Source organism: Primulina tabacum, chromosome 5, assembly GCF_025594145.1.
Source record: "Primulina tabacum isolate GXHZ01 chromosome 5, ASM2559414v2, whole genome shotgun sequence".
Taxonomy (NCBI): Eukaryota; Viridiplantae; Streptophyta; class Magnoliopsida; order Lamiales; family Gesneriaceae; genus Primulina; species Primulina tabacum.
The window spans coordinates 16,567,975-16,591,516 of record NC_134554.1 but is presented as its reverse complement, the minus strand read 5'-3'; the positions used below and the strand labels follow the sequence as shown (position 1 = coordinate 16,591,516).

Sequence of the window (23,542 nt, the reverse complement as noted above, 5' to 3'; positions counted from 1 at the left end):
GGATACTGTACAAAAGATCTTGGGGGAAGCAGTACCACTCCAGAAGTTGTGGATGCTGTCATTGCAAATCTCGACCGACTTTCAACATATTTTCACACTTCATTATTGTAGTGATTTGATTATATATATTAATTTTTGGGTTTTGTCAAATAATGATGTGCAAAGTGCCGAATTTTTTTAATATGCAAACAAATGTAATTTGATCCTTGGCGGAAAAGCAATATATCGAGATGGTTTTAACACGATGTTGAGTTCAAAATTGATTGATGGTACACCATTATATCTTGTCGTGTGGCGCAAATATAAGTTACAATGAATGGTTCAGTCAAAGCCTTGTACATTAGCTAAAACTTGGTCTCTATGTATAAACAAGAACGGTAATGGTTCAACAATATCTTGTCATCATCTAAAACTACCCCGCACGTCTGCCCCCAATGAGAAAACCAAATACTCCATTTCTTCAGGTGCTGCACGGTCTCGAATCTAGAATTCTCTACAGGCTTCCTAGCAAGTATTTGTTTTTTATCAGTCGTTTCCTGGGTTGGCTCCCAGGCAAGCGTTCCTCAACTCTCAACTTCTCACCCAGTGACCTGAAAGTCACAAAACAATAGAAGATAAATAATATTATTTGATAAAAGTAATAAAAATATCCATCCGATTCAACTTGAACAACTCGGAATTAACCTTGGCCTCGTTGACGTGCAGGAACCACCACGGACCCCTGTGCGACAATAACCTGAAAGTAGAAGAAATATAGTTTAGAAATGATTGTGCCAAATTTTTTGTCTTTTCTTCTTCAAGCCAATGAAATTAGTTGTATGAAGAAAAATTTATTTGGCGCAACGTACTGGCAAAAACGGGTGTAAAACCAAGAAAGAGAGAGCGGCATTTCAAGAACATTAATAGATAAACGATACATTTCACCTTATAAATCCAACCACCATCCTCAATCCCATGAAGAGAGTCAAGCCTGACCAAACACCCCGAAGTCCGAAGATGGTAGGAGCACTTAGCAGATACGCAGAAGACACAGCCCCAACCACCATCTGCATTTTACAACCATATATGTATGTACGTATATGAGAGCTTTTTCCCCATTATCAAGCTTTATCACATGATGTGAAGAATATTACCATAGAACGTGCTGCGTAAGGGAAATCCGAAACACCGTAATGGAGTCCATCAAAGATAAAAGCTAGAGCATTTATAGGTTGGCTGGCACTCACAAACTGCACCATTTGCAGCAATATCATGTTAGGAGACATTGTTGTTTCTACCTTTAACGAGAATGCTTCCAGAAAGACTTGGATTTATCACTTACCAAAGCAACAGTTTTAACAACACCTAGTACTTCTGTTTCCTTCGTAAAAAATTCGGCCAAAGAACCAAAAGAAACACCCAGAACCAGAGCTAAGAAAACACCTACGGCAAAACCTATCTAGAAACACAACAATAAAGCTTAAATCAGGAAAAAAAAAATTGGAATCAGTTATACAAAGAAACTTAAGCTGACCAAAGAACCTACTGAATAAGAAGACAAGTACTACCTTCAACACAAATTGTGTGAGATCCCTAACAGTCCTGTAATCATCTCTTGATATATAACTAGCAATCAAGGCCTGGATAGATGGCTCAACTTAATGAGTTGGAAAAAGGATTAAAGCGACCTAGAAAAACAAAAGACAGAAAAGGGGGTAAAACCATAAAAATAACCTGAGCCGAAGTAGCAAGTGCATCTGTGAGAAGCGATACAGCAAGCCATACTTGTAAGCATATTTGATGAGCAGCCATCGCGATAGGGCCCTGGCGTGCAGCCATCGATGTACCAAGTGTCATAGTCAGCAGAACAGCAAGTGTTCTCCCAATAAGAAAACCACCTGATGACCACAAACATTCAAATAAAATATGTCCTCGATATTTGAATGAGCCAAATAATACTAAACTACGTATTGGGAGAGTGTATTCCAGAATGAAAGTCGTGGCCACGTCAAAATTATAGTAATTGAACCTGATCAGCATGCTCGATGTGTTCAAAATCGTCATATTCCTCATAGCCGTGACTTGAACAACAGAATATCCAATTTATATGGAAGTCACGTATTATTTCTTAAATGTAAAGATAAACTAGCATGCAAGGTATTTCAAATACACATACAAGAACAAGAGAGGAAATGACTATTTTTCACATGTAGTCACAGTTCAGACACCTCAGTACAACGATGCAGAAACTTTTTATATTGATATCTCAATTTTAACTGCAGTTCTATTCTAGCAGTGGTATCTCATCAATGTCTGCATAAAATAGTCATACCACTTAGTCATAGATTTGTCACATGATTTTTCTAATACATTTCAGCTACATGAATTTAAAATCATATAGTCACACTCTAAGTGACAAATAAACTCCGCATGTTAAAAACATTAAAAACAAGGAACAACTCTTGAGTGACTTACGTTGTGTATTTCCAAGTCTGTAGGTCAACCGTTATTGCAAAACTAACTAAAATTATAAGGATAGGAAAAAATTATCAGCCCTGACCTTCATGGTAAGCTTTAAAAATTTAGAACTCTTTAAAGGGAACATTTAGGGTAGGGGGAGACTTCAGTCAACCAACTTCTGATAAAGTATGTGTGGAAAGAGAATCTTAAAAACGGAGTAGAGAAGTCGTATAGAAAACACAGATATAAAATCCAATTTTAAGCATGATCAGCAATCGGATGACAATTGGAAAAGCAGGTCTAAAATGATAGTATGCTACATTTTAAAGAATCAAACCAATTAGAAACCTTAAAACAGATTATCTGCAGTAGCTAGTTAGTACCATAGAGCTAATTTTGAGCATGAATAGGTTGTTCCTATGAAGGAAGTAAAAAAAACACCCTCGTATCAACCAAATGAAGCACTTCAAAATAACATTCTGTGGAACGCGTTTAAATATTTTAGTTAAAACTTGAACGAGAAATGCTTGCCTGATTTCAGATAATCAGCAAACTTCAGCTCTCCAAGTTTTGGAGGCAACAAGACAGCTCTCTTATTCAGGTTCCAAATCATCGAAAAAGCAACAAGATATCTAGGCACAAGCAACATGAATATTAAATCTAGATATTCAAGTGAAGCAAACACGGAGGGTCCCAGAATAACAGAGGAGTTAAAAAAACTGAGCTCATAAATGGAAATTGAACACATACTGTGATATAACGGTAGAAATAGCAGCTCCATAAACGCCCATCCGAAAATAATAAATAAACAATGGAAAGAGAAACACAGCAGTAAAATTTCCGAAACCTGCAGCAAAAAAAACAGAGCCCATAAATGGAAATTGAACACATACTGTGATACAACGGTAGAAATGGCAGCTTCACAAACATCCATCTGACGATAATAAATGAACAATGGAAAGAGAAACACAGAAGTAAAATTTCTGAAACCTGCAGCAAAAGAGAGTCGTTTATGAAAAATAATTTTAAAAGGACTGTTTATGGAAATGAATTTATAATCGTCCAACCACAAAGCATTTGAGTTCCTAAGGGTAAAGTTCACACCAAAGAATGCACAAATTGTTGAATGCAAGTTAAACCAAGTCTTTTGCATATAACTAACTAGAAAAACAGATTTTTTACATTGATGTTAGATACTCGGCATTATGAATCCTCAGTCCCCACCACTATTATAAGATATAACTTCTTAAACAATGTATTTCCATCATGTGACAAATGAACTTTAAAAGTCGCTCGTCCCAATGAAGAAATGCATTACATACATTTCACACAACAGCGGCGTCATGAGATACTTTATCATGCAGCATTATATACCTATTTAATCATTCTTCGTAAGAAAATATTTTCATTAGCTCTCATTTCAGAAAAAGACTAGCTACATTATCGAACTGTTTGAACACAATTAAACCAAAAGGCAAAGGAAAACTTGCCTAAACAAATCACAGGGGTCTTTGTATCCTTGAAACCACGAAAAATGCCTTGAAGAGCCAAAGAGACAACAAATGCAGGAGCACCAAGAGCCCTAAGAAGAAGATATCGTTGTGCTGGAATACGCATAGAAGAGACCTGTAATGGCAGTTAAACTTACAAAAATATTACGTGTAAATTTAAATGCCAAATGTAGCAGTAGAAGGTCACATAGTGATTAGTTAAGAGCACGATGATGACAAGTTAACAAGGCACAAGTTTATTGCCTTCCGTCCAAATAATCATTAATTTAATCAAATTCAAACTTTGTAGCACAAGAACAAATTGACCATCAAGCCCTATCTAACACATGATACATAAAAACACAATGAATGATAAACTATGTTGCATGGATACGGGCACGGATATCGTATCGAATACGATACGGATACGACAAATTTTGAAAATATAAGACAATGGCTAGGATACGACAATTATTAAAATATAAATATTATATATATATAGTCATTAATTTAATCAAATTCAAACTTTGTAGCACAAGAACAAATTGACCATCAAGCCCTATCTAACACATGATACATAAAAACACAATGAATGATAAACTATGTTGCATGGATACGGGCACGGATATCGTATCGAATACGATACGGATACGACAAATTTTGAAAATATAAGACAATGGCTAGGATACGACAATTATTAAAATATAAATATTATATATATATATATATATATTTAGTATTTAAAAAATAAAAACGGTATATATACATATATATTTATATAAATATATTGTAGAAATATATATACATATTTATGTAAATATATACAATGCACAACTTCAGAGCCGTGATTTAAAAACGTATCCATAAACGTATATCTGTCGTGTCCATGACGTATTCTAGCCGTGTCCAAGACGTATTCGACTGATCAAACCTATAAAAAGTCAACGACACGGATTTTGCCGTATCCGACACACATATCAACATATCGTATCCGATACTTCAGAAGAAAAGAATTAGAAGTATCCATGTTGCATAGATTATAAATGTGTGATCGTTCTTTTGAGTTTTCCTTCCTTTAAAGCCACGAAACACCGCAGGTTTGGGAGTAATACAAAAAGTAAATCAATATTACTTATTGTGTTTCAATATCCACGTCACCAATCATATCTATTTTGGATTAAAAAACAGATGACGATAAAAAACTCAGCAAATGTTAGAAGACTACATATTTTGATCTCCACGGCTTAGCTACAAATAAATAGTTCAATGATCTCTCCATTTCCGGGGGCAAAGGTCGAGAGATCAAATATCACATAACGCCCTTGGTGACAAAAGCCAGACAGATGCCTTCAATTCCAAACAAAAGATTGATAATTTTTTTTTAGCACAAAATAGAAGCAAAAAAATTAATACAATCAAACCTTATATAATTAGAATTTGGCAAAAGTTACAATTTGGCCAACGAGTAATACCACACCAAAATAAGTCAAACTTCTAAGCAACAAATTGTCAAGATAGTTAAATATGGAAAGTACAATACAACCAGGAAAAAATTAACAAAAGGTAAAATATTGAGAGCCATATAATTTATAGAATGTTAGAACTTAGAACAGGAAAATGAATACTGGTGATATTCCCATCAAACTTAGCAACGGTCCAGATCCCAGAGACAGGGCAATAGCTTCAAAGATGCCAATGCCAACAGCTAAAAGCAAAGCTGTGGACACAGAAGAAAGCTGCACCCTTTTTTCTGCAACGATAAAGGAAAGAAAAGTTAAAGTTGAATTAAAAGAGCACTATCATCAAGAGAAACTTACATTTGTTATTCAAAACAAAGTGTATATCCAACAATTCCAAATCTACCGGATGTGTGAAATCTGCTCGCATTCTTAGAAATATCTTCGGCCACAAAAGAAGTAGCAACGCTGAGGAGAGGGATATTGAAAAGCTTTGAGACTATATTAAAGAGAGACATGGAGACACCAGCAGAGGCCAACTCCACGGAACCTAAATGAGAAACATGCTAGTAAATTGTGAGAGCAATGAAATGCCAGAACCTGATAGATAACAACCATGTGAGAAGTAGCAATGCAAACTAAAAAAGAAAAAACAATGCATTCATATATTGATATCTAGCTGTTGAAGTAGAATACATCACTAGATCACACTTTGAATAAATTAATTAAAGAAAGCTAATTCACTTCATCATGGCGCGTGTCAAAAGTTTAAGGATTAATCTCATCGACCTTCAAGCAAACTCACAATATTCATAGTTATGCCATGTATACAAAGTAGAAGGGTAACTACATAGATCATGTGAAAAAATTACAGGATAAGCAACCCAGAAGTCAGGTCAAATACCTAAGCATCAAACCTTACCCAAGTTTCCTATGAATGCCGTCTCCATCAATTGTACCAGAGGTTCAATGGCCTGTCCCCCAATTGCTGGTAAAGTGAGCATCACAAGCTCTTGCTTAACATCTTTTGACAAAGACGTGCTGATGGGAGGTTCCCTCGAGTCATCCTCGGTGCTAATGATCCCAGAAGAAGCAGTGCAGTTCAACTCACTGGAAACAATTAGATGAGAATAAAGATTAACAGAAAGATAAATCATAAATATTTTATAATCATCTGACACATAAGTTCTCTTTATTGACAAGAAGATCGATGGCATTTAGACTACAGATAGGCAAATAAATTTAGACCTAAAATTAAATCATCACTAGGTGCCACAGACTTCAGTATTCATAGGAACGAAGAAGTTCCGCATTATTTTCATATAAATAAATATCACAGCTCCAAAATATGGACTGAAGTTTAACTATGTACGCACTTGCATCAGTTCCTACTTTTAAATGGACTTATTCTATGTGTTCTGCATGGTGCAAAGCTTGTAAAAGCATTAAAGATGGCGCTTTTTGGTTTTTAAGATAAGATAAGATGTGAGATAGACTATGTATCTGAAGTGCCCCTGAAAAATTGAGGCCGGAACCAGAAGTAATGGAAAACAAAACACTGGGGAGGCCTTTTTTTTTTTTGAAATGCTTGTATGTGGGCCATTTTTCAAAATCATCCCAGTAAAAGGATATCATACTTGTGTCCTCCATTTGAATTAGAGAGAAAGTCTTCTTCTTGTATTGCAGAGTTTTCGTCTACGTCACGAGACTGCACCCCACAATCGGAACTCCGGTGGTTACCGAACCTTGACAACAAGTGCCTCCTATGACGAACGAGCGGATAACTCGTGAACCCTTTTGCCTTTTCGAAAGACAGAGAACGAGCCTCAAAACGTCGACCATCAATAATTTTATGTTTCCCCAAGTTGTCTGCCCCACAATGAACTCGAAGCCCTGTTGACTGGTGCAACGAAATATCCCTTCTACGGTTCCAACATGTTAATCGACTCCATACCGACGCACCAGCACTGAATGGTGCGGCCACCGCCATTGTTTTTATGTTGATTCTCGAAATATGTACACACGCCCCCAAATGAACTTAAAAGATTACAAAATTTCAGTTCAAATTTGAAAGAGGAAAGGAAGACGTCACGTTCTCGTGACTGAGTCGGTTAGGATCGTCCGACGTTCATGCTTCCGGAATCTTTCTTTATACAAGCAAATATCTATGACATCCCTCATTTGTAAAAGAGTCACCTTTTTGCTACTTTTACTTTCAATTAAAATTATGAATATTTATTTATTTATTTATTATGTTATAAATAATAAAATTATGTTAAAAATTTGTATAGAAATAAATAAATTTATTATTCTAAAGAAATCTGTCACTCAAGAATTCGCTATATTTCATTTCATGATATCGCTAGTTTCCATACAAAAACATGCAATTTAAATGAGATTGATATTTGACGAAATTTCATGATATTTCATTTAATTAAATGTAATTCTTTAAAACTGATAGGATTTTTGAATTCTTAAAACAATAAAATTACTTTATTATTAAATTTATATAACTTGTTTGTAAATTTTAAATCTTTTGTAAAATTTATACAAAGTATCATTTATTCAAAAATCTAAATTATCAATTCACATTATTATATTATATATATATTGAGAAAATCAAATAAATTTTTTATATTAAAAAAATTAGATGAATTATTTTTCTCTTAAAAAACTACATTATTTTTAATACTAAAAACTCAATTTATCAAAATTTGATAACTTTATTTTATCTCAATAAACTTTAATTTTTTTTTTCTTATAAAATATATATAATAAAAATATTTGTTATATGTTAAAAATATTTTTTGTCCTTGATAAAAAAAAAAAGAGTATTTATACGATATTATCATAAGAAAAGAAGTTTAAAAATAAGCAATACAAAATTTTTTAATATAAGAAATATTATGTTCTAATTTTCAAATCAAATTACAAATTACATTTTAAATCTTAATAAAAAGCCAAAATAGAATTACAATTCCATGGACTTAAAATCCAGTTACAATTTCAAATCTCATTTTTTATACATTTCAAACACATTTAGAAAAACATTAGATAAGTATAAGTTTTAAAAATGTTTTTATTAAATAAAACATAATCGATTTTCACGTTTAAATATACGGTAAAGAGTGATTTTATTTTTTATAAAAAAAAAGTAGAACAGATAAATTCTGATTTCTAAAAAAATTATTTAAATAAGTATTTAAAAATAATAATTTTTGTAATAAACAATATATTTTGTTTTTTTTAAAAAAAAATACTTCGTTTCACTTTGTTTCTGCGAACCAAACAGCATTAGGGCAAGAAATTAGCCAAAGGTTGGAACACAGCTCAACAGAAAAACCCTAAAATCTTTGTTCCTTTTCGCGTTCTCCTAATGAAATTTTGAAGAGACAAAGAAATGTCCTGTTGGCCTGCCTGAGATTTGTGGAGAAGAGGAAGTTATTGAGGAATTTTAACACTTGCGTTTCCTGAGGTAATGTAGTTTACCTGCTAGTATTGCTATTTTTGGCCTTCGGTTAGATATTGATTTCAAATTTTGGGTTTAGATGTTTGAATTGAATGTGTTTTTTGATTCATCAATTTTTTTTTGTGGGTTTTGCTTCTTTTATTTTATGTATTGGATTGGAGTATTTACAAGTTACAAAGCTGGTAGCATTAGCTATTGCATAGAGTCTTGCTTTTAACTCCGGACCCATCCGAGTCCTCCCTACGGACCTCGAGTCATGTTTGTTGTTGAATTTTTGCTTATCAATGTTTAGTGACAAAAGGAAATAGATTGGTTGAATTTCCTGCAGGATATCCAATACCAATGTCCACTTTGCTCAAGATTAAATTTTGTTGTGAGAAATCACTTTCCAATGCTCGCCTGTTGCTGCAACTACGTTCATGCTCCTCTGTTGGTGATGGCAAGGATTGTGATCACCCTCCCGATCCAATCCCAAACAGGCCCTTGAGAAGGCAGTCACCTCCTCCTAGAAACGATAAATTCCCAAAATTCAATCGTGGTCGTGAAAATGAAAGTCTGAATTCATCAAGAAGCACAGCTGATGATGACTTTCTTGAAAGATTCAAACTTGGTTTTGATCGCAAATCAGAACCCTCTATATCTGAATCTGCAAATAATGTTAGCAAGACATCAGAAAAGGAAACGGTTGAGTCGCCATCGCCTCCGGGGGATGCAGATGAGATTTTCAGGAAGATGAAGGAGACGGGGCTGGTCCCTAATGCAGTGGCTATGCTCGATGGGTTGTGTAAAGATGGGTTGGTGCAAGAGGCAATGAAGCTCTTTGGGTTGATGCGTGAGAAGGGCTCGATCCCTGAGGTGGTCGTGTACACTGCTGTTGTCGATGGCTTCTGTAAAGCACACAAGTTCGATGATGCGGTGAGAATATTCAAGAAAATGCAGAGTAATGGGATTCTTCCAAATGCATTTAGCTATGAGGTGCTGATTGGAGGACTTTGCAGAGGGAAGAGGTTGGAGGATGCGTACAGTTTCTGTATTGAAATGCTCGAGGCTGGACATTCACCGAATATGGCGACTTTTACGGATTTGGTTGATGGGTATTGCCGAGAGAAGGGCCAGGAGGAGTCTAGGAGTGTGATCTCTTCGTTGAAAGAAAAGGGTTTTTTTGTCGAAGAGAAAGCGGTTAGGGAGTATTTGGAAAAGAAAGGGCCTTTTTCTCTTTTGGTATGGGAGGCAATTCTTGGGAAAAATGCTTCAAAGAGGTTTCTGTTCTAAGAATTTATGTACTTTCATTTTAACCAGTTTGTGTTGTTTGCATTGATAAACTATGTTTTGGCAACTAGTTGAGATGGTTCACCATTTTAAGAAAATGAATTATTTATATGTTAAAAGTGCTAGGAAAAATCAAACAATTGAAAACATATTCAGAAAAATGTTGAAGAATCAAATTTTTTTCAAGTAGTGAGAAATTAACACTATCACTCAACAATCCCACAACCAAACCCCAAAAATAATCAGCGACAACTTTGTGATCAGATCCCTTATTTGGAAAAATGGTTGATCTTTTTTTGTTGTGAAGAGATGAATTTTCGAATTTTAGGAAACCGGAGTGAAGGATAACGAATACAGTTTTTTATTGTGAAATCAGAGTAAAGAAAAAGGTTCAAAAGAAAGAGAAACAATACACAATGGAACTTGGAAGAAGTTCTTGTTTTATTCCAAGTTCTTGTTTGATCTTTTTGCCTGGTGTTGATTGATGGGAACAAAGTTTATGTTGGGTTTCTCCGGAACACATATTGAAAACACTGCGAAATTTAAATTTTTTTAGTCTCTCAATACCAAAAACGATCAGCTGTCTTGGATTCATGCCATAAAAACATGCATATAATTCAAAATTAAATGTGCGCAAATATTTTATCCCACGACCTTAGCTGTAGTGAGAACAATCTTGTCCAACTATTGACTGTAAGGTAGACTTTGCCGCAATCACCCAAAATATGATTCACCACCCAATATTTAATCATTTTTTTTGGGAAAAAGAGAAAACCGAACTATTATAACAAAAATCAACCATGATGTTTTGCAAAACCAACTTTGCAATCTAAAGAAACAAAGGTAAAAAAAAAAGTGTTAGCAAAATAACATTAGTCATACATTTTTAAAAAAATGACGTTCTCATATACATTTGAAAATATTCAAATACACACGGAGATGATCATTTTTTAGAAAATGAAGTTTGACCCAAGTTATTCCCCCAAATATCCTGATAAAAAATAATACTATAAAGATTTTGATCTTGCAATTAATAAAAAAAAAAATTGAATCCCAATGCTCATGAAATGATAATCACGATGGAACGAGGTGTAAATGCACAGTGAGTGCAGAAACAATTATCTTACGTTGCGTTTGGTTTGCCAGATTAAATATGATAGATTATTTTATCACACTTTATCTAATGTTTGGTACGATTTTTATTTAACCAACTCAATCCCTCCTATAAATAATTAGGTTGTATTAAGTGTGATTAAATAATACATCCTTCATCCGTAGGATTATCAATTCTTCTCTATTTCTACTCTCTTTCCACTTTTACCCTTCCTCCTTCATCGCTGTTGAACCACCTTGGCCGCCGGACCGCCGCTGGACCGTCGCCGCCGGATCGTCCCCAGACCGCCGCCGGACCGCCGGAACCACCTCGGCTGCCGGATCAGCTGCGGGACCACCACCGTCGTCGAACGCCGCTGGACCACTGTCGCACCGCTGTCTTCGCAACCGCCGTCGCCGGACCGCCGCAGCACCGCCGTCGACGGACCGTCGCTGCCAACTCGACCGTCGGAGCACCAACGCCGCCGGACCGCCGCAGCCGTAGTGGAAGAAGAAAAAAAAGGGCAATTTTGTCGTCTCATCAAAAAATTCAAAATTATCCCACACCTAAAAATCTTACCAAACATAATATTATTTTACATCATATATTACATTTCTACAACAATCATTTTCTTTATCATTTACATATTAATCATTAGTTTATTTTATCCTTCAACCAAACACAGATAAACAAATGTTTTAAATTTTTTAAAAGAAGGTCGAATACAAGTTTCTGAATGTGTAAATAAATTCGAGAAGCCTCCCAATTCCTCCAACGGACAATTATATCCAGCTTTAAAATGCATAACAGCCTAACATCACTAAAAAGTGAAGTTCCTTCATTCTTTTTACCAGAGTTAATCATCATAATTTCCACCTTTTGAATTTGTTGATGCTTCTGTTTTCTTGGCCTTTTCTGAAGTAGCTCTTTGAAGCACCATAAGAACTGCAGCATCGTCAAGTTTTCTCTGCTTCTATTTGCCATCTTGTTGTAATGCATCGTGGTCCGTCCCACATCGTTTTGCACTTTGATTAATCGAATTTAGCGTGTGAAATTTGAATGTAAGACTAAAAGGTTATTCTTGTCATTTTGAATGTCGGGCTCTGTTTGGACAAATTCTTTAAAAACATTTTTAGTATTTCATTGTGAGAAAACCTAAGAGTACGTATTTGGATAAGATTTTTGTAAATTGTGTTTGCAAAATGTTTGTAAAGTATAGATTTTGAAGAACTATTGGAAGATTTTTTTGATGTTTTTAGAATAACCAAACAGCCGAAAATATTTTTATAGAATAATTGTCCGAAATCATATTTATTCATAAAAAAACTTTTAAAACATTTATAAAAATGTTTTACAAGTATTTGTCGAAACGGAGCCATTACGTCGGCAAGTTCTTTTACCACACGTTTATATTTGAGATTTAGGGATATTGTTATTAAATTATTTGATCGATTAGCTGACAATTTTTTAAAAAATTTGGGAGTAATGATAATGTATCAAAAAGTATAAGGGCTTAATTGTAAATTTCTTTAAGGAAAATTATCCCTACAAAAGAATAAATTAAAAATAAATAAATAAATGAGTCGACCAGAACCTGAAACTTACGGTAGTTGCATTAGGGCAAGAAAATTGCCTTGCCTTCTCCTTTTTTTAAAGAATAGTTGAGCTTTTGCTCCACACAGAGCCAGGCCTTGTCTTTTGCCGAGGTTGAAACACAGCACGCTCGACAGAACCCTAAGAAATTGGTCTCTTCCCGCATTTTCCTAGGGAAGAAGAAATTCCTCGCCGGGTCTGATGGCCAACAGAAAAGTCCTTAGAGATTTCTTGATCAACAAGCATATGCTTCTTCAACCACAATTAATAGCATCCAAACAGGTACGCGCTTCCCGGTCTTCCCGTATGCATGAAAGATGGCATATTGCTCTGGTGATAGCTTGTGCGGTTGTTTCTATGTAGGCCTCGAGTAGATGGGAAAGGCCGCAGTTCGTTTCGTCCTATGGGAATATGCTTAGACGTGAGTTCAGCGTGTTCAATGAGTTCTCTAATAAGATTAAAGGTGAAGTTGACAGGTAATGTGTAAATAAAAATACTGGGTATCTTCTTTTTCGTCTTGATTTTTTATGAATATACGACATTCTCTTTGATACTTCAGTTTTATTGCGGTATTTATGTTCAATTATTTCTTGTTTTGATTCTTTTACATTTATGTATGTTTTTTGCTGGAATAGGTTTGGATGCGAAATATAAGTTCAATTTTTGGTAATACTAGGCATCTTTTCTTTGCAAGCCTTCGTTATTTTAACCCTGCTAATTTTATGAAGCCTTTTTGGTGTATGAGCTGAGAGGAAAAGGAGGTCAGCGATGATTTTTTGTTTTTTTATTTTTGTGTGTGCGTGACCACATAGTTTCGAGCTTATCAGAACTGAAGTTAGTTGTGATATTGATGCTCTCTTGCAGTTATCTTTGCATCTGAGCACAAACCTCCTTTGCTATACTTGTTGCCATTGACAAACTTGCAATGCACCCAATCAATACCATGCTCATTTGTTTTTTCAATTGAGACAAGAGACTCGTTTGTTGGTGTAGGAACCAGGAATTTCAACAGTCCGTTGAGGAATTAAAGGAGAAGGCAAATGAACTAAAAGGGGTTAAAGAGGACCTGAAAGCTAGGTAATATTATTACAATTTTTTTCTTGTTTAGCGAGCACTTGTATCGTGGAGGCTGAGACATACTGTTGTATGTCAAGGCTGGCAGACACTTTCAATGGGAGCTCTGAGCTGGTGAAATGGCGAAATGCAGAACGAAGCAGACTACTGAGCAGCTCTACAAGCATGTTGATGATGTTTGGACAGAGACTGAAGCAAAGGCAAAAAAGGTATAAATTTCTCTTATTGGTCTTGTAATGAATGGCATTGAAAGGTGACCAGAATTTTACCCGTCTGGTTGTATTTCCATGTTGGAAAGCTTTTTACCTCAAGTACACAATACTTGAGAGTCAACTTTGATGTCTATTGGTTTGCTCAGATATAAACTTGGTTTGAATAGATTTTGCAGAACTTTTTGCGGTTGTGATGAATTGCTTGTAAATTAATATTTCAAAACTGGATGATCTGGCCATGAATACAAATTGTGGTTCCAATTCGCCGAGGAGCTTGCAAAGTCGAGTGACGGGATGATGGCTGAAATGACTGAATTTAATTTAAACTTGAACAACTGACTGATTAGATTAAAAAATGGACTGTTTTGGTTATTTATCTGTTTACATATTTTACTGACTTTTGGGTTACTTTGTTTTCATGAAGGTTTATGCTGACATGGAAGAAAAGATTACTGCTGCTAAAATTGAGGTGTGAAGTTTTTGTGCTTGATTGAACAAATGTCTGCTGCCATTTTGTGTGACATTACTCAGTATAGAAAACTTGATAGTCACAAACTGTCTAAATCTTTATCCAGATTAAAGAAAGTTATGGTGCTGGAAAGCAAGAGCCAACAGGATCCAATGGAACTCCATCAAGTCATTGCTCAAATGGCAATGGTGGAGACAAGTCTGCCTTTGGAGGAGAAAAGCAACAGGGGCAGCAACAGCAACCTGATTCTAATGATAATGTCAAAACTCTATTTGGCAAGTTGAAGAATGGTTTTTATTCCATTTCTCCCAAGGTTTCTTTAGCTTTCCACAAAGTGAAGGAAGCGAGGCCCGTTGACTTGGTAAAGAAGAGCTATGAGATTGTGAAAGATGAGTTGAAAGGCAATCCGAATAGGAGAAAGCGTCTCGAATATGATGCTTCGTCTGCTGCATCATCCTCAAACTTTGAAAGAAGTACCCGGACTGATATTGTCGCGGTGCCTTCGAAACAATCCCCATGGAGTAAGAAATGGGAGGCATTCAAGAATAAGGTGATATGATATGTGAATCCGTATCTTCTATCTTGTATGCTGGATTATTTATGTTTTGTGTTCCCTTTTTCACCTTATGTTATTTACTGATGTCTCAGATGCGAGGCTATCCTATGTTCAAGCGTGTTAGGGGGATAAGTGAACCTGTACTTGAAAAGAGCCAGGAGGTAATTTTGAATGTGAAATATGATATTTTAGTTCTCTCTGTTGCGCTATTTAAACTTTTATCTACACTGCTAACATCCGCAATTTCTTCAATCTGGTGTCTGCCACTCAAGATCGAAATAAGAGTTCATACATAAATTCTACTTTTTGTGATAATTCATCAGTCATATATCTTTAATGAAGAAATTAGCACAAATGACTGTGGATAGGCCTGTTTTTTTCTCTGTTGGCTTGTGTGATTAAAATGATATATTGCTAGCAATAATCTGTCTTATTCATTTGTTTTGCACAGTGAAATTGAATTGCCGCATGTAGTATTTGTCCAAGATGCTACTATTTAACTGATATTTATATTGAGAGAACTTAGTCGCATTAAGTTGTCTACATGTTTTATTATTAAGTTTATTTAATAGCAGTCACGGCAGTTGGATTTTCACGTGCCAATTGCTTTTCCCACTTTCCTGTTATACACAAGTACACAACCATCCCCAAAGTCATGCTATGAATCACAGATGCATAATCTGTTTGTAGATAAGCATGGCGGAGAACAGATATTTGGTGACAGTTTAAAGTGAGATGAATCTTTCTGCTTAAGTTTCTAGGTTTTATGGTCCTATAAAATTGCTCTTAATTAGCCTTTTTTGCTGATACTAAAAAATCTCATGAGGTTAAGTATGTTAGGAGAATCCTTTCTCTTTCTTGGATTGTTTATAAAATTTTAGAAAAGGGGCATGAGTGGTCAAAAAACTTATGTATAATATTTCAATTTGTACCTTAGGTGATTTTCCAGCATTTTTTATTTTAGCGTTGGCAGCTCATCCTTGCTGCTGAAATACAGATTGCAGAAGATATGTGGGAGAGATGGGAGACTAGTGATCACCCAGTTGTTCACAAAATCCAAGAGTAGCTTACCACCCTTTCCCCCTAAATTTATTTAAAATTTTAAAGCATTTACATGACTAAAAATTGTTATTTTGTTTGCCAGTATTAGTGAGACTGTTCTGGGAGAATCAGACGCTGCCATGTCATTTAAAGAGATTCGTCGCAGAGACCCGTAAGATAACTTGTCCTTGTTCAAGTTTTATAAAAAGATAACTGTGCTATTCAGAAATGTTATATCGCTCACTTGACTTTGTGTGGCAGGACTTTTTCTTTACCAGAATTTGTAGCTGAGGTTCAAGAAGTGGTCAAACCAGTTCTTATTGCTTATTTTAAAGTAAGTCTTCAAGTCGTTCTTATTGCTTATTTTAAAGTAAGTCTTCAAGTCCATGAGGGCAAGGGTTGTATTTGATATCTAATTCGGTGTTCCATGGGTCTGATATCGTTACCAAAAATGGATTGATATTTCTAGTTTGGATACAAAAAGTGTAACTTTAAAAAGGCACATTGTTTAGTTAACTTGATGTATGCTTTTATGTGCTTTGCTGTCTATAGGGTGATGCGGATGTTTTGAAGAAGTACTGTACTTTTCACGTCATTGAGCGGTGTATAGAGGAGCGTAAAGCTTTTGAAAGCCAAGGGATCTTTTTTGATAACAAGGTGAGAATACATTGTACCACTTTTTGTGCTTCTCATTCATTGCATAGGAATATGTCAACCCCGTCCATATTTCTTTTCTTTGTGTCTTCCCTGCAGATTTTGCATATATCAGAAGTCGATGTTCGAGAGACTAAAATGATGGGAGACACTCCCATTATAATAGTGGCAGTAAGAACTCGCCTTGTCTGCTCTTTCTTTGCTTTTGTGTGGAGAATCATGGGAATACATCCTATATTCCTATTGACATGAACACATCACCTCTTGAAAAAGTTAGAGGAAAAATCGTTACATTTTTTATTCCTGGATTTAAATTGACATATGGTAGAAGTTCAAATGGGGTAGATTATATATACTTTTATAGTATGTTGTCCAAATTAGTAAATCATCTAACAGCATAATTACAACTGTGTCCCCTGAAACCAACATCCACTAATAACTTATTGAATAATATAAACTTGAAATAATCCTGAAATTACAAAATTTAAGGAATAGTCCGAGGGAAAAAGTACTTTGATCAAGGATTGAAATATAATACTGATATTGCTAGAGTAGAAGTTCAAGTTTCTGGATGCTTTTGCTATACTGATATTGCTATTTGATCAAGGATTAAAAAATGCCATTTAATTTTGAACTTGTATTTACTTACTTGACAACAGTTAGCTGCATCTAGGCTTTCATTTATTATCACTTTGCTTATCATCAAACCTCCTTAGTATGTTCGGCTATGTTGGTGAGATAAAATTTTGAAATAGTATGCGTATAAATAAAATTTTTCCTTTATTATTCTGAAACGTAATATCAATCACCCAAATGATGAAGTCCTTGAGTGTGCGAATGTAAAATCTTAGACATTTATGGAGGTGAACCTAATTAAGATTTTCGGAAGGGATGATGTGGACAAGCCTTGTACAAGTGGATATAATTTACCTTCTTAATCAACTGTTTCTCCTCCCCTATTTTGGTACTTTAGTTTAGATTAGAAAAATGGTTGAGGATGTTTGCTGGTCTCTGTGGAATTATCATTCTGATTTTCCATGAAGAACTCGTCTGTTGATAAACCAAGCGTACATATTTGATGTTTCGTGCGGAAAATGCTCAATAGTTGGCACTGACAACTATTTTGGTTTGACATTGTCACAGTTTCAAACGCAGCAAGTCTACTGCGTACGCGATAGTCTGGGTTCAGTAACGGAAGGTGGTCAGGTAAAGTTGAGACCTTTATTGCATCGAACCTCTAAATATAAATAAAAAAATTAAATGGGGAAGAAGCATTTATAGTTGGGTCTTGTTTTGTCTAGCTTGTGGGTACCCTGTTCATCTCTCATCATTGAAGTTAAATTATATAAGCCATCAATTGAACTTCGCGTACTTATTTATTTGAATGAATTGATGTTTCCAAGCGGAGTATTATTCAGTCTTCCTTCGTGACTACCCTGAGAATCATCTTTGAGGAATATAAGCCTTCCTAGATCCGGAAACTTGTAAGGATTCTGCTCTAGATAGTCACCCATATTTGCCTCTGATGGAATGGCTGCGTAATAGTTGTTGAAATGCACGTGAACAATCGGTTCGCAGTTGGCACGATCATTCGTTAATTTCTGCATGCCCTTGATGAATTCAAGTCTTGTGAGTTCCATTGGAATCAGAACAATGTGATGTTTTGATTGTTTGATTGAAGTATGTTTGTGAAACAGGATACAATCCAGACGGTGTATTATGCATGGGCTATGCAGCAGTTGGATGCTGAACAACTTGGAGATGGTTATGCCGCTCCTTACTCTGTATGGAAGCTTAGAGAAATGCAGCAGCTCGGTGTCAGGGCCCTCATTTAAATCTCATTCATTTAATTATTAACATTAACAAGAAATAATGTTGGAGTAGATGAGGATTTTGTTCTCTCATCTCATTAAAACCCAATTTTTTTAGGCCACTTTTGATTTTGTTAGCAATTTCTACTCTCGTGTAAAAGATGAGGTGGGGTGAGGTTAATTTAAACGAATTTACCCGAAGTAAGCCAAAAATAATGCGTTGAATTTTAATATTATTTTGAGTTAAATAATAGTTAATATATAATACGATATAACCTGCGTTACAACAAAATGTGCATTTCAAGGAATGGAGCCAATCGAAATCATTTCAGTTGCGAGAAAGTGTGCCGATTGGTTAGCTTGGCGAGGACAATGTTGAAAAACAAAACCCGGAATTGGTTGAATGCCCTTCCTTGCGTATTTCATCAACAGATGGAGCAGCCATCGCTAAAGGAGAAGTATGTTGAAAATCAGGGGCGGATCTAAGGATGGCAATGAGACGGGGCGAGGCGGGGGCGGGTTTGTCATCCCCGTTCTCGAATTCCATCTCCACTCCTTATCTGTCTCGGTCCTCGTTTTTTCGGTCGAAACTTTGGGGATCAACTTTTCATCCTCGTCTTCATTCCCGTTTCAAAAATATTAATATGACAAAACGATGACGGATCAATTTAGTGATGGAATCGTCACGGGCACATTGCACATTGTCACAAGATACTGATTTGGCGAAAGTGCCAAAGTCTGTGACGGATAGGTCAAGACACCGAACGTTTGGTTATATCGAAGTTGATAGAATTGGAGTTTCTTCTATTACTGATGTTCGATATGGAAAGAGTCAAAGTCCGTGAATAAGAACGTGCCACCACCCCGATCGGGAGTGTAGGTGGGTGTATGTTCTTATTCAGATCGGGATCCCTAGATTAGGATGAGTCGAGTCAGAGTCTGTGAGTCACGGAGTGTGATTCAGAGTTTGTATTGATTTATGTTTCTGATTTGATACATGTTATGAATATCGATTTCATGCTTTTATATCTGTTTATAAGAAATGCATGTATACATGATTTATACTGGGAATGTAATTCTCACCGGAATTATCCAGCTGTTGTCTTGTTTGTATATGTGCTTGACAACAGGTGGGACAGGATCAGGATCAGGATCAGGAAGAGGATGAGAGATTATAGTTAGCGTGGAGATCCGGGCCCAGAATCAGAATAAGATTCAGCACTTGATGTATAGATGTTGAATCTAGTTGAGATAGAAACTTGCAGTACATGATTTGTACTTTTATACTGACATGTATATTAAATAAATTACATTACGTTTCCGCATTTATATTTTAAAAAGAAAAAAAAATTAGTCTCACTTTTCTTAATTGTTATATTTGACAGTAATAATGATTAAGACATGAATTAGCGTCCGGGTCCTCACAGTAATAAACATAAATATATATACACACAAGGAAAAAAATATTTTTATATACCAATAAGGTTTTGAAAAAAAAATTTAGGGTCACAAAATCCATCATTACTGACGAAATCAAATTTTAACCTAACAAAAACCCTAATTTCTTTGTTGTCAATTCTGTCTTCTTCTTTTTTATTTTAACCTAACAAAAACCCTAATTTCTTTGTTGTCAATTCTGTCTTCTTCTTTTTTGTCATTTTACATTATATTTTTTAAAATCTAATTTAAAGTCCAGAAAGTATATTTTTTACTAGTTGTTTAGATTTTTGTCAATACGAAAAAATTAGTGAAAATAAAACTAAAAAATTTAGGTTTTGGTTTCATGAAAAATGTTCAAGCTTAACGTCAATACATGACAAAGACAAAGCAAAAGACCAATTTGAACTCAATAATAAAAATTGAAATTAGTTCAATTGAAAAACATGAACCCACTAAGCTCAATATAGATAAATAAATAAAAATTTGTTTTTAGCATAGTAATAGAGATTGAATTGTCCCAATTGAAAAAACAGTGAATATGGAAAAACAGTGAATATGGACCGATCTGTTGTGAAAAAATAAAAATTTATGGTAAAAAGTAAAAATCTCAAACTCTCAAAATTTACCAAACTACACACTTTATAATATTTTTCTCTCCACCCAATTGTATCAAATCTTTACAAATGGAGACCTATTTATATAATTTCTTTGGAAAACAATCCAAAAACAATTTCATCATTACATACATCATCACACACTAATTTTCAATATTCAACACCTAATTTTACCCAATTTTCGACATTCAACATTATAATTTTCAACACAAATATTTTTCATATTTTCAACACGATTATCCCAACAAGTCCAATATAGACACAATTAAAAACATACTTGAAAAAGGAAGATAGGGCTTTCAAACAATGTACCACCAACACTTGATCCTTAAAGCACCCACAATAGGGGCATTTGGAGGGATATTTCCCCACATACCATAATGAAAGGAAGTGAAACGTGAGACTTATTGATAAATCTGAATAGAGATTTTAGGGTTTTATTTTATCATATTCGTGCTTATATGATATTGTTATCTTTTATCTTGTGCTTATTTGGAGTCATTATCTCTTATCTTATGCTTATCTTGATTCATTTTTTAATATTTGTAGATTTGAACAAAAGAAAAAAATGCTAATTTTGGAGATAATGTGATTCTATCAAGGGCAACAAAATATTACAAATAAGGAAATAAAAGAATAAAAAGAAATTTTTATTCTACTTCTTTATAAAACACAATGAAAGCAATGACAAGGAAGGGGAAATTTTTACAATTGTAGTCTCATTCATGTGTGAATTTACAATAAAAAGAGATTTTGTGACAAATTTCTTAGAACTTCATGTGGAGATTTTGGGTTTTTTAAAAATGTTACCCGATACCCCGGGATGTCCCGGGCTATGGATAGTGCCCGGGTCAGGAGGATGGATCTTTACCGAGTTACGCATGATCCGGGTCAGTAAGACGGTAAGATGCACAGAAGCCCGGATCTCAGGCTACCCGAGATAATGAAGGTATAACTTGACAGGGAGAATCTGTAAAGAGGCTCATCAAAGGGCCGGGCCGTTGAACACCTGGGACATAATATTCCCAGCTGTTGGATGTCCGGGCTCTCATGTAAATTCCCAAGAGGCATTCTACCCGGGCCTCTTCGATGAGTGCTGCATTTAATTACGCCGACAAAGTAGGGTGTGTGCGGCCGATATATCTCTGACACCAATCCAAGTGGTTAATAATATTAGGTAGAAGTGACTAGTCGAGATTTGACATGTCAGAATAATAGGGTATAATCAGCCGCCCTACTATAATTAATGATCAGCACAAAGAACGAGGTCATCATTACATCATCTACTATAAATATCAGGTTCTCTATTTGCATTTACTCTCTATTCAGATATTGAATACACATATTTATTACTCATTTATTGCCCACATTAACATCAATTTCACAACCATCACTTGGTTACATTGGTTTCTTGCTTGAGACTTTCACTGACTTAAGCATCGGAGTGGTCACGCCGAACACTCCTCCGGCGCCCATTCACGTGGTTACTATCTTGTTTGCAGATCTTCTCGGCTGCCTAAGGAAGAAAGCTTCTGATCCGAACAGTTTGCTCTTATTTCCCTCATCATATTGATAGCAGATCCGGTGGGGCACCTGACCCGGCTCATCCTTTTCACCCAGATCGCATCATTACCCATTAAGGCCATCCACAATAAGAAAAATATTTCTTTCGAATATTTGTGGACCCCATAATCCACATCATCAATCAAATATTTCTCTACTCAAATATCTCGTATTTCACAATCAAATATCTCATCAACCAAATATTTATGGGTCCCACTATCACTTTAATTAATATTTTATTTTTATTTAAATAAAATCATTTAACCACTTTAATTACGTTCATATATTATTTAGTATTATATTTTTATTGAATAAAATAAATATTAATAAAATTAAAAAAATTATAACGTACTATACAAAACTAATTTACCACAAAACAATATTTATAACATTAATAATAAAAAATTACAAACCATAAAACAACATTTATAATAATAATAATTGAAAATTAGTAATTCACTAAGATACTAAACAAAAGACATGACAAACCACACATATAGTAAGGTGCTTCTACCCCTTTTATCACTATCACTTGCATCAACACTAGCCCTTCTCGATTCAGTTGATTGAAGCCCCGGTGATTGAACATGATTAATTCTATGGGATGGAGCTTGCACAAAATATTGGCTACTCTGCCAATATTCTGGGGGGCATGTATTCCACGGAGGTAGAGGGGCGTTAAAAAAATATGGTGGTGGATATGAAAAATGTTGCAAATTCTGTGGTTGCTGTGTAAGAAATGGAAATGGAGGATGTTGGACACTCGGACGAACTAGAGAATTTTCTCCACTTGAATTTTCGTCGATATTTGGAGAGTTCAAAAGATCACTAAAAAATTATTGGAACTATTATCCATTTCGAAATTTTTTTATGAGAGAAATATGTATGTAGGATGTTGAAAATATGAATTTTAATTTATCAAAAACTTATGTATTTATAGACTAAAATTTGAATGTTACCCAACGTTCAAAACCCAACTTTCAAAACCTAACGTTCTTAATTGATCAGAAAAAATAAAGTTGTGCAGAAAAAACAATCAACCAAATAATCGACCAAACGTTCTTAATTGACCTAACGTTCAAAATTTAACGTTCTTAATTGACCAAATAATCGACCAATGTTTTAAATGGTCGACCATGATCGACCAAAACAATTGGTCGCCAACAATTGGTCGACCAATTGCAACAATTGGTCGACCAATTGGTCAACCAAATGGTCGATCAATTGTTGGTCGACCAATGTTTTCGTCGACCCAGGTTTGGTCGATCTCGGATTTCATTTAATTGTCCACTACAGGT

The 23,542-nt window shown here is 35.0% G+C and overlaps 3 protein-coding genes across 6 annotated transcripts; 2 read left to right on the top strand and 1 right to left on the bottom strand.

The window, feature by feature from the left end:
- Nucleotides 1-247: 247 nt before the first annotated feature.
- On the bottom strand, nucleotides 248-7,570 carry LOC142547115 (protein DETOXIFICATION 45, chloroplastic-like). Of its 2 annotated transcripts, XM_075655214.1 has the most exons (14): nucleotides 7,024-7,570; nucleotides 6,309-6,496; nucleotides 5,793-5,936; nucleotides 5,555-5,679; nucleotides 3,930-4,065; nucleotides 3,190-3,286; nucleotides 2,971-3,071; nucleotides 1,714-1,877; nucleotides 1,548-1,619; nucleotides 1,322-1,438; nucleotides 1,134-1,229; nucleotides 925-1,046; nucleotides 685-736; nucleotides 248-590 (listed from the first exon to the last, which is right to left on the bottom strand). In XM_075655214.1, the coding sequence occupies exons 1-14, from the start codon at nucleotides 7,374-7,376 to the stop codon at nucleotides 579-581; spliced, it is 1,779 nt and encodes a 592-aa protein (XP_075511329.1). In that variant the 5' UTR covers nucleotides 7,377-7,570; the 3' UTR covers nucleotides 248-578. The 2 variants fall into 2 exon arrangements, with proteins under 2 accessions (XP_075511329.1, XP_075511330.1); XM_075655215.1 differs by lacking the exon at nucleotides 248-590 and having other exon boundaries at nucleotides 726-847; nucleotides 913-1,046.
- A 1,086-nt stretch (nucleotides 7,571-8,656) lies between these two features.
- LOC142547116 (uncharacterized) lies at nucleotides 8,657-10,227 on the top strand. Of its 2 annotated transcripts, none has more exons than XM_075655216.1 (2): nucleotides 8,657-8,861; nucleotides 9,184-10,227. In XM_075655216.1, exon 2 carries the CDS (start codon nucleotides 9,198-9,200, stop codon nucleotides 10,125-10,127), a length of 930 nt encoding a protein of 309 aa, XP_075511331.1. In that variant the 5' UTR covers nucleotides 8,657-8,861; nucleotides 9,184-9,197; the 3' UTR covers nucleotides 10,128-10,227. The 2 variants fall into 2 exon arrangements, with proteins under 2 accessions (XP_075511331.1, XP_075511332.1); XM_075655217.1 differs by having other exon boundaries at nucleotides 9,164-10,227.
- A 2,586-nt stretch (nucleotides 10,228-12,813) lies between these two features.
- On the top strand, nucleotides 12,814-18,762 carry LOC142547114 (mitochondrial import inner membrane translocase subunit TIM44-2-like). 2 transcript variants are annotated; one of them, XM_075655212.1, is made up of 14 exons: nucleotides 12,814-13,092; nucleotides 13,174-13,286; nucleotides 13,804-13,887; nucleotides 14,018-14,093; nucleotides 14,521-14,565; nucleotides 14,672-15,115; nucleotides 15,214-15,282; nucleotides 16,119-16,183; nucleotides 16,266-16,334; nucleotides 16,424-16,496; nucleotides 16,715-16,819; nucleotides 16,916-16,987; nucleotides 17,960-18,022; nucleotides 18,514-18,762. In XM_075655212.1, exons 1-14 carry the CDS (start codon nucleotides 13,012-13,014, stop codon nucleotides 18,649-18,651), a joined length of 1,497 nt encoding a protein of 498 aa, XP_075511327.1. In that variant the 5' UTR covers nucleotides 12,814-13,011; the 3' UTR covers nucleotides 18,652-18,762. The 2 variants fall into 2 exon arrangements, with proteins under 2 accessions (XP_075511327.1, XP_075511328.1); XM_075655213.1 differs by lacking the exon at nucleotides 12,814-13,092 and having other exon boundaries at nucleotides 13,176-13,286; nucleotides 13,965-14,093.
- Nucleotides 18,763-23,542: the final 4,780 nt, after the last annotated feature.